The sequence below is a fragment of the Schistocerca piceifrons genome, chromosome 1 (genome assembly GCF_021461385.2).
Source record: "Schistocerca piceifrons isolate TAMUIC-IGC-003096 chromosome 1, iqSchPice1.1, whole genome shotgun sequence".
Taxonomy (NCBI): domain Eukaryota; kingdom Metazoa; phylum Arthropoda; class Insecta; order Orthoptera; family Acrididae; genus Schistocerca; species Schistocerca piceifrons.
Genome location: NC_060138.1, coordinates 632,606,171 through 632,617,998, shown reverse-complemented (window position 1 = coordinate 632,617,998; position 11,828 = coordinate 632,606,171). Strand labels below are relative to the sequence as shown.

The 11,828-nt window shown below is 39.4% G+C and overlaps 1 protein-coding gene across 1 annotated transcript in view; it reads left to right on the top strand.

Annotated features, from left to right (window-relative positions):
* The first annotated feature begins 1,714 nt into the window (after window positions 1–1,714).
* Window positions 1,715–11,828, top strand: part of LOC124758590 (chitotriosidase-1-like) — a 73,263-nt gene continuing 63,149 nt past the window's right edge. The window contains exon 1 of the mRNA XM_047249084.1: window positions 1,715–1,778. Coding sequence (XP_047105040.1) covers window positions 1,715–1,778 — 64 coding nt within the window. The remainder of the gene's footprint in view (window positions 1,779–11,828) is intronic.

Below are 11,828 nucleotides of genomic sequence, written 5' to 3'. Positions count from 1 at the left end.
ATGACGGGGCGGAGCTGTGCCCGACCTGCACTACCACCTACGTTCCTTGGCATTGTGGAAGTTGCAAAGCACGCTAACTCCCTAGGTGACGTCCGAAACCTCTGGGGTCGTCTCTGAGCTTCATTAGTGGAGCAGGCTATATAAGCTACTGAAATCATTGTTCAAGACAATCTGTTTGTATGTACCACCTTGCGACGTAAATGATCGTATGGCGCTAGTGGCTGGGATAATCTGTCTGGAGTTGTTTGGCCGCCTGGTGCAAGTCTTTCTCTTTGGCGCCACTTTGGTGACTTGCGAGCCTTTGTGATGAAAATGAGATGAAATGATTATGGCAACACAAACATCCATTCCCTGAGCGAAGAAAATCTCCGACCCGAACGGGAATCGAACCAAGGATCATAGATCGAGATGCAGCGACGATAACCACTAGACCAAGAGATGTGGATCATCCTGCGAATGTGGTCGTATGCGGTGCACGACATTCAATTAAACCTCAACGTAAGTAAGGTCTTAGATTCGGGATATTCATTTATCAAAAAATGGTTCAAATGGCTCTGAGCATTATGGGACTTAACTGCTGAGGTCATCAGTCCCCTATTACTTAGAACTACTTAAACCTAACTAACCTAAGGACATCACACACATCCATGCGCGAGGCAGGATTCGAACCTGCGACCGTAGCGGTCGCGCGGTTCCATACTGTAGCGCCTAGAACCGCTCGCCCACCCCGGCCGGCAGTCCCCTAGAACTTAGAACTACTTAAACCTAACCAACCTAAGGACATCACACATATCCACGCCCGAGGCAGGATTCGAACCTGCAACCGTAGCAGTTGCGCGGTTCCGGACTGAAGCGCCTAGAACCGCTCGGCCACCGCGGCCGGCTCTTAAGTAATATAACTGTTTGTATCTTGCTTGTAGAATAACAGAATATGTGAGTCGAAAGCGATTAATACAAATGAGAATATATACGCATTTCAGGCTGCTGATGATGTCTCAATAAACTGAGACGAAATGTGCCTGGGAAAACAAATGTTGCCTTTATTCAGTTGCATAGAGATGCTCTTCACCTGAAAATGGCTAATATAAGATAATGAATTCATCACGGTCATCCACAAACGCCCAATAGCCTTCATAACAGGTGGGAAGAAGACAAAGATAAACCAACACCAAAGAAGCTAGCCCTGAATATCAACAGCAATACGGAATTCCTACATCTATCCCTAAAGTTTGTTTCCTGAGAATGGGATTATTTTTGATTTTAATTATTGTTTGAGAAAATATTTTTCTTTGTTTATTTTCACTCTCCTTTTTTTTGTTTTCTCTCTATTTCTGACGTAAAACCAGCGCTATCTGCAGCATTTAACTGAAGAGTTTATTTGTTTCAAGTTTGCAAACAAAAACATGAACGAAGTTTCGTAATGGATGCAGTTATTACCCTAAGTAACATTACTACCAGGAACTGTTAACGTCAGCATTTTTCTGTGAAAATCTGTATCGGTTTTAATCTCTCGTAAGAGCCACCATTAGCCAATCACTTGAAGAGCATTCACTACTTACGAATCTGCTGATAAGATCTTCTGGTACACAATTGTAATTTAGATAGATAGCAGACTGATAACACAAGATTATCGGACGCTCAGAAGAAAAAGTATAAAACGTTGGTCCGAACTGGTGGCAGTGTGGTAACTGCAAAACCAACATCTGACCTCGCCATGACCATGTGGAGTTCGGTTGCCGCTCTCCTGCTTCTGGGGCTGACGGCGACAGCCTCGGCCAGTAAGTCTTCCATATTGTACTGATTTTTTTAAGCAGTTTATCTAACTTGCACGACTTTATTCACTTCTGGTCACTTACAACAACCCATATTCTCAGTAATCATCTGTATTGCCTGTCCACACCTTAACTGCTCCTACAATTTATCACCTCTACTGCTATTCCTAAACGTCTCCACATCTCCCACTAATTTCCCCCTTCCTGTAGCAAAACTTCCCATAGACTTTGTAAGTTTGTTAGTTGCCCGGTCTTTTTGCTTGACTGTTTGTTGGTCGTTATAATGATTCGGCGCAGGACTATTTATAGACAACATTAGAGTACGATCTTATTAACGAGGAATATGTATCACTGTAATATATTTCATAAATGTGTGTCTACATGACACGTGTCCTCTCAATCTGTTCTTCCAATCTTCAATATAAGAAATTTAAGAAAGATATAATGTCAAAAAAGGAATCTTGAGTTTAAACAATTTACGAAACACTGAGCTTATTACATGCAATTGTCATGGACATTTACATTATTCACATTTTCACTGTATTTAGCTATTGGCCTCTAAGATATCATTCGGTCGCCGTAAATAAAAGTAAACTGGTTCATACTACACATTACTATCCATAAACAAATACGCCGAAGGAAAAGAATCGCAATACCATGAATGAGTTGTGTGGCAGGAACGAAAGTTGATAGGCATGTTTCTACATTTGAAAGATGATCTCTATTCCAGTTTAGTACCAGTCGCATAACAGTGGCGCTACTAGCGCTACTATGAGGACGCAATTTAGGTGTGCTTCAAATACACGCTGTAACGGACGTGAGCGTTAGTTGCTTTTGAGATTGGACATTTTGAGTTGGTTAGGCAAGAATGCCTTTAACGTGATAAATACGCCATTATCAATACCTCACCGAGTGTGAACGGGGTCGCGTAATAGGGCTGCTAGAAGCTGGATGTTCCTTCCGTGATATTGGAGAAACACTTGGTAGGCATGTAGCCACTGTATATAACTGCTGGAGCGGTGGCCAAGAGAATTTACGTTCAGAAGAACACCAACCTCCGACGATCACGTGGCACTACCTAGATGGAATACCTTCGCGTTTAGCGTATGGTTCTGGCGCATGGTACTGCGTCCGAAATTGGAATTTGAGCAGCAGATGACACCACAGTGACGTAATGAACTGTTGACACGTTTCCAGAATGACATTTTCACTCTGCAGCGGAGTGTGTGCTGATATGAAACTTCCTGGCAGATTAAAACTGTGTGCCCGACCGAGACTCTAACTCGGGACCTTTGCCTTTCGCGGGCAAGTGCTCTACCATCTAAGCTACCGAAGCACGACTCACGCCCGGTCCTCACAGCTTTACTTCTGCCAGTATCTCGTCTCCTACCTTCCAAATTTTACAGAAGCTCTCCTGTGAAACTTGCAGAACTAGCACTCCTCAAAGAAAGGATAATGTGAAGACATGGCTTAGCCACAGCCTGGGGGATGTTTCCAGAATGAGATTTTCACTCTGCAGCGGAGTGTGCGCTGATATGAAACTTCCTGGCAGATTAAAACTGTGTGCCCGACCGAGACTCGAACTCGGGACCTTTGCAGGAGACCTCGCAGGAGAGCTTCTGTAAAGTTTGGAAGGTAGGAGACGAGATACTGGCAGAAGTAAAGCTGTGAGGACCGGGCGTGAGTCGTGCTTCGGTAGCTCAGATGGTAGAGCACTTGCCCGCGAAAGGCAAAGGTCCCGAGTTCGAGTCTCGGTCGGGCATACAGTTTTAATCTGCCAGGAAGTTTCATGTTGACACGTTGGTTATCAAGGTCAGTTCCAAGCCAGAAGCCCAGAACCGTGTATATCATTGACAACAAACAGCCGCCATTTGCGATTTCAGTGGTGTTATGCCAAAGGTCATTAGAGTATAGGGTGGAGGCCTGTTGTGTTTTCTGATGACAGCTGGTTCTGCTCGATCCGGTGATGGTCGTGTGTTGGTTATATGGAGGCCTGTTGAAGGCCTACAACCCACCTGACTTCGTGCAAGACACACTGGATCTAGACGTGGAGTTATGGTCTGGGGGTGCTATTTCGCACGGCAGTAGAAGCACTCTCGTGATCATCCCACGCACTCTGACTGCAAATCTGTACGTCAGTCTGATGATTCGACCTGCTGTGGTGCCATTCATGAACAGCATTCCAGGGGATGTTTTCCAAGAGGATAACATACCGCTGTTGTTAGCCAACATGCTCTACAGAGTATCGGCATGTTACCTTGGCCTGCTAGATCACCAAATCTGTCTCCAATCGAGTACGTATGGGACATCATCGGACGACAACTCCAGCGTCATCCACAAACAGCATTAACCGTCCCTGCATTGACAGACCAAGTGCAACAGGCATGGAACTTCATCCCACAAAATGACATACGACACTTGTACAACACAATGAATGTACGTTTGCATGCTTCCATTCAATATTCTGCCCGTTGAACTGCTTATCTATGAAAGAGCATTCCACATTTGCAATGGCTTATCACGCGCTTACAGTAACCCGTGATGTTGCAGCGATAATCGCGTATATATATGGTACCTGGACAAATGTATTCCCGAAATTTCATTGTTCTACATTAATTATTTCTTGGTGTTGCGATTTTTTTCCGTCAGTGTACTATGCGCACGGGTTCGCACTAACTGGGACCGTGACCCAATTCCGACTTGTTCATTTTGTGAGCCAATCTCGTAGAGCCCAGTCTTAATTGTTTATCTCTCCATTTAATTGTTTGCGTAATTCGGTTGCAGTCCTTATCAAATACTTCCTTTTCTTCTCCGGTCTTATGGGTCACAATTTCAGTTCTATACAATTATTTCTCTATTGCATGCTAATATTTGATATTCTGTTAAAAAGCGTTTCTCTCTTGCACCAACCGGTATCTGATATTTTCTTACTATGCCCAGCTTGTGCAAACTTGTATTATAGGTAACATATTTTTTTCAATTTTTCTATTATAACATCTTCCACACTTCTGCTATTTATTTGGTCGATCCCTCATTCATCTATAACTTCTAATCAATTTCACCCACAATCTAAATTTTTTTCTATGTTGTGCATTTTCTTCTCAAAAATCTCTAAGTTTTATCGATTTTAGCACAGTATGTTATATCATGTTTTAGCTTACCCTTAGTGTCTCTTACTACTGCACACTTATCATGGTCTGAAATTTCCTCTTCAGCTTTCAATAAAAAGCGGGGGCGATACGTTTCTGCTCTGACTTACACCGTGCTTAACATGTACTTGTTGTAACTGACTCAACTGTATAGAACTTTTAAGTGTTACAGGGTTTAGGTTAGCATCTCACTTTTGTAGATCAGAAATGGAGAAAGGAGGAGTTGCCACATTCATCAGGAACTGTCATAAAATTAAGAACATAGACATTCATAAATTTTGCCTAGAACAGCACATGGAAGCATGTGCAACAGAATTAGATTTTCACAAAAAATCCTTCACAATATTAAGTGTATATCGAGCACCTGCGGGTAACTTTAATCTGTTTGTAAACCACCTTGAAGCTGTACTGGTCCATTTAACAACCAAAAACAAAGAAATAGTGGTTGCTGGTGATTTCAATGTAGATTTCCTTAAAGACTCTCCCAATAAGAACTTATTTGAGTTATTAACACTATCATTCAACTTAATTCCCACAGTAAAGTTCCCCACTAGGATAGCCACTTGCTCACAAACAGCCATTGATAATATCTTTATAGAAAAGTCCAATGAACAAAATTATATTACAAAACCAGTAGTCAGTGGCCTGTCAGACCATGACATGCAGTTCCTTCTGTTAAATGTTAATATTGAACAGGATATAAAATCTGTTAAATCTGAGCTCAAGAGGGTAATCAGTGAGCCAAAAATTGATTATTTTAGGACACTCCTCAGAGACATTCACTGGACTGATGTTTACAGTGCTCATGGCATGAATGAAAAATATAACATTTTTGCTAATAAAGTGCTTACCTTATTCGAACACTGCTTTCCCCCAAAACTTACCAAGGTTAGAGCAAAGTCTACAAAGAAGCCATGGATTACTCGAAGAATAAGGGTATCTTGTAAAACAAAAAGAAAACTGTATCTGTCAATCCCAAACATTTCCTATGTTGATGCTATAGCACATTATAAGAAATACTGCAAAATATTAAAGACTGTAATACGGATGTCAAAGCAAATATATTATAAGGAAAAGATAGTCATATCAGATAACAAAATAAAAACAATATGGGATATAGTGAAGGAGGAGACCGGTAGAACCAGACATGAAGAGGAACAAATAGCATTGAGAGTAAATGATACATTGGTGACAGATGTGTATAGTGTTGCAGAACTTTTTAACAAACATTTTATAACTATTACTGAAAAGATGGGGTTGTCAGGTTCGGTAGATGCTGCTATGGATTACCTTAGACCAGACATTTCAAGTAACTTCCATAATATGAATTTGATCCTCACTACCCCAACAGAAATAATGTCCATCATAAAATCTTTAAAATCAAAAACATCTAGTGGGTATGATGAAATATCAACAAAGTTAATTAAAGAATGTGATTCTGAGCTAAGTAACATATTAAGCTATCTGTGTAACCAGTCGTTTATCAGTGGAATATTTCCTGACTGGCTGAAATATGCTGAAGTTAAGCCACTGTTTAAGAAGGGAGATAAAGAAATAGCATCAAATTTCCGTCCAATTTCACTGTTGCCAGCATTCTCAGAAATTTTCGAAAAAGTAATGTACACTCGTCTTTATAACCATCTATCTCAAATAACATACTTTCAAAGTCACAGTTTGGATTTCTAAAAGGTTCTGATATTGAGAAGGCTATCTACACTTAGAGTGAAAATGTGCTTAATTCATTAGACAAAAAATTGCAGGCAACTGGTATATTTTGTGATCTGTCAAAGGCATTTGACTGTGTAAATCACAATATCCTTTTAAGTAAACTAGAATATTATAGTGTAACAGGAAATGCTGCAAAATGGTTCAAATCTTATATCTCTGGCAGGAAACAAAGGGTGTTATTAGAAAAGAGACATGTATCAAGCTATCAGGCATCATCCAACTGGGAACTAATTACATGTGGGGTCCCACAAGGTTCCATTTTGGGGCCCTTACTTTTTCTTGTTTATATCAATGACCTTTCATCAGTAACATTACCAGATGCCAAGTTTGTTTTGTTTGCCCTATGATACAAACATTGCAATGAATAGCAAATCAAGTGTAGTCTTAGAAAGATCAGCCAATAAAATATTTGTGGATATTAATCACTGGTTCCTAGCCAATTCTTTGTCACTAAACTTTGAAAAAACACACTACATGCAGTTCAGAACTTGTAAGGAGCGTCCCAAGAGTATATGTCTAACATACGACGACAAGAAGATAGAAGAAGTGGGCAGTGTTAAATTCTTGGGATTACAGCTTGATAATAAATTCAACTGGGAGGAGCACACCACAGAACTACTGAAGCGTCTTAACAAATCTCTGTTTGCAATGCGAATTTTGTCAGACATAGGGGATATAAAATTGAAAAAGCTGGCATACTATGCTTACTTTCATTCCATAATGTCATATGGGATTATTTTTTGGGGTAATTCATCAAGCCAAGCTAAAGTTTTCCGGGCACAAAAACGTGCAGTAAGAATTATATGTGGTGTGAACTCAAGAACATCCTGCAGAAGCCTGTTTAGGGAACTAGGGATACTAACTACTGTTTCCCAATATATTTATTCCTTAATGAAATTTGTCATTAAAAATATATCACTTTTTCAAACCAACAGCTCAATTCATGGAATCAATACTAGAAATAAGAATAATCTTCACAAGGATTTAAAGTCACTTAGTCTTGTACAAAAAGGTGTGCATTATTCAGGAACACACATTTTCAGTAACTTGCCAGCAGCTGTAAAAAGCTTAACAACCAATGAAATTCAGTTTAAGAGAAGCCTAAAGGATTTATTGGTGGCCAACTCCTTCTACTCCATTGATGAATTTCTTAGTAAAACCAACTGATTTCTATATAAGTACAACATAACTTCTGCACAATTTCAGTGCAGTAATGTGTTCATTGAAAATTTGTGTGTGTGTGTGTGTGTAAGTATAATCTAACTTCTGCACCATTTCAGTGCAGTAATGTGTTCATTGTAAATAAGTATTACAGTAGTTTTATTTCATGTTTATTACCCTATAAATAAATAAAACACTTTTTTATTTTAAATTCAGTGCATTAGTATTTGTAAAATGACTCTTAGTGTTCATTAAAACATGACGATCATTCCACTTGGGACCTGTGGAATGGTACATTAGCTTATTTGTTTTAGTTGTAAATATTTGTCATGTATTGTTGTTTTTCTGACATGTTCCACATCCTGGAGGACCTCCTCACTACGGATCAATTGGAATGAAAGTAAATCTAATCTAATCTAATCTAATCTTCTTGGAGAAACGCTGTATATCGGATTAACTAAACGAAACTTGTTTCTCTTTGCTTGAGTCTCATCTTTGGTATCAGTTATGTACTGGAAAATCGTCTTATAACTCTTAATCTGGGTCGTGCAGTAATAACAGAGTTTGTGAGACAAAATCAAAAATGTGTTTCATTTAGTCAGCACAACACACTTCTTTTCTTTTATTTTTCACTTTTAATACTCCTGAAAGATATTATCTTCACATTGTTCTGAGGAATTTTCACGGTAATCTGTTCATGGCTTCTGGTACGCGATTGTTCTTGTGCCTTGCGGGGGCAGAAATCATACAACATGTAATTCCTGATTTTAGTAATTCCTTAGTTATTTAATCAACTAACAATGATTATCTATGTTCTGTTTCACTCAGTACACTGTTAAATTTTGATCCCTTTACTTGGTCAACTGTTCTATGCACATAAAATTACTCTTCTTATTCTAACTCGGAAAAAACTCTGTCTATTCCTTCCACATACTGCTGTACGACACTTAATACCGACTTCTCATTAGCACTTCTTATTTTAACACAATGACGTTTTATTTCTAGAAATTAAGTAAACTTTGCATGTGTATAAATCTACCGTTGAGCAACGTAGATGTATCGGAGATTTTTAAAAATATATGACTCTGTACAACTCGAGTTCTGAAGTGACGCACTTGTTCTCTGTTTTTGGAAAGACGTATACGAAGGTGGTTCAGTAAGTAAGTTAACAGGAATACTTGCCGATGTATCAATATTTCGCGTGAATTAAACTCCGTATCTACATAGAAGAGGCGATCAAAGGTTTCATACAGCTGTCCCACTGAGCTTCGAAATATAGTTTTATGATGGAACTGTTGACAGATACACGGGTGACGACTGAAGTGCGAATTGTTAAAAGGTTTTTGCTTTCAAAGAAAACACATCAGCTGCAAGTCATTGTCAATTAACGAAAGTTTACGGTAGTTGCGTAAACAGATGTGGTTAAGGTGCCATGATCTGATAAGGATTTCTTTAAAAAAAAAAAAAAACACCAATCTAACCTTTGTCTTCCAAATACAAATTTTACATGCATGCAGTCTACATACTTTAATCACAGCATAGCCTCTCGAATTGAGAACAGTGCCAGATCGTTCTTTGTTTTCGTAAAAATCCTGGTCTTCTTCCGAGGAAACGCTGTTTTTATTCTTCCCACAAAATCCCGAAAACGTAACCCTAAGTTTTCAGTTACCCGGAAGAGAAATTGGATTAAAGTATACTTTAAAAATTAATTTTTTGTTAATGATGCAGAACCGCAAATCTTAGAATGCTATTCCCATTTGTCGTCCGACACGATAGCATGGAACTCTTTTGGAAGTTTCGTTGCTATTCATCCCATTGTTCCCACTCACCACATTTACGGAACTCTAAATCCTTAGAGACAAGTACTCGCCACATCAACATCCAGCTAACAACCTTGATCAACCACTTTTGGTGAAAAATTTCCGGTTCGTTCTGTATTTCACAACAGTTTGTTTACATTGCTCCAAACCGCAACCCCGAGATATAGCAGCACCCTCCCCCGTATGTAGACGCAGTGAGATGCCAGTACAGTAGGTACGCTGCGTGATATCCTCTGGCGACGTCCAGTATCTTCTTTTTCTCATGACAGGATTTGCTCTGTAGGGTTCCGTGCCTCAGTCTCTAAAATGGAACCCTAATATAATCGCTTTGCTGTCCGTCTGTTTGTCCGACTGTCCGACAATTAAGAACCTTTTTTCTCAGGAGTGCGTAGAAACCTCACGTTCAAAAATCTATGGTTTCTTGGCGGTGTAAAAATTTTAAGACTGCAAGTCATTTCAATTAAAAGATACGGCCATATATGTCACCTATTTTACCGTCGGAAAATCATTCATCAAAACCTATAGAGTACTTCCTGTTGTGATAGAATCGTGAAATTCGGCAAGAAGCAAGGCTTCACAGTACAAGTAAAGTAAAAAATCTGAAACTTTTTAACTCTTTCACATCTGAATTTTATCTTTACTCTGTAATGCTCTTAGGTGATATTTCAATGATTTTAGACGACAGATTTATACAAAACCGCTACGGTCGCAGGTTCGAATCCCGCCTCGGGCATGGATGTGTGTGATGCCCTTAGGTTCGTTAGGTTTAATTAGTTCTAAGTTCTAGGCGACTAATGACCTCAGAAGTTAAGTCGCATAGTGCTCAGAGCCATTTGAACCACTTATACAAAAATATGTACCCGTTTTCAAACTTATACTTTTTACACTTGGCTTCTTTTTATGCACCAAAATAACTAATTTTTATATTCACGGTAAATGATAACAGCCAAACAGTTGCAGGATAAAGATTTATTGAAATCGTTGACCACGGTTTCGGTATATCTAAATATACCTTCATCAGAAGCAAAAATACACTAAAATCCCATCCTGCAGTGGAGATGCATAAAACAGTCGTGCCAAAGGCGTCGTCAGTGGTTCAACTTAAAATATCACCTCCATCTGTACAGCATAATTATCCAGTCGACTGTTTTATGTATCTCCGCTGCAGGATGTGATTTTATTGTATTTTTGCTTCTGATGAAGGTGTATTTAGATATATCGGAACCGTGGTCAAGGATTTCAATAAATCTTTATCCTGGAACTGTTTGGCTGTTATCATTTTCCGTGAAGATTTTCAGTAGTTGCTGCCTCAACATGTTTAAAATTGTGATTTTGATATATTCACTGTTGTAATAAAGAAACTGATCATTTACTAACTTTCACGCGAAATAACAACAACAATATTCAAGTTTTTGTATGTTCGTCCTTGTGATTGGAGGTCTGGGCGACCACGGCCGTTCGCTTATGTAAGGGAATGAAACGCCTACAGCCATCCTTATGATGTCATTTATGTACGGTTGGAGAAACAGCATCGCGGTTACAGGCAGTCTGCGAAAACTAGTTATAGATGTTGGGCCCTGATGCATCGTGTATAAGGATGGTGTTAACCCCTCTGTATCACCTAAGGCCTGAAGGTGGTGCACTGAAGTAACCTCTGGCGTGCCACAGGGGAGTGTTATGGGACCATTGCTTTTCACAATATATATAAATGACCTAGTAGATAGTGTCGGAAGTTCCATGCGGTTTTTCGCGGATGATGCTGTAGTATACAGAGAAGTTGCAGCATTAGAAAATTGTAGCGAAATGCAGGAAGATCTGCAGCGGATAGGCACTTGGTGCAGGGAGTGGCAACTGACCCTTAACATAGACAAATGTAATGTATTGCGAATACATAGAAAGAAGGATGCTTTATTGTATGATTATATGATAGCGGAACAAACACTGGTAGCAGTTACTTCTGTAAAATATCTGGGAGTATGCGTGCGGAACGATTTGAAGTGGAATGATCATATAAAATTAATTCTTGGTACCAGGTTGAGATTCATTGGGAGAGTGCTTAGAAAATGTAGTCCATCAACAAAGTAGTTGCTCATCAGTGTGGGATCCGTACCAGATCGGTTTGACGGAGGAGATAGAGAAGATCCAAAGAAAAGCGGCGCGTTTCGTCACAGGGTTATTTGGTAACCGTGATAGCGTTA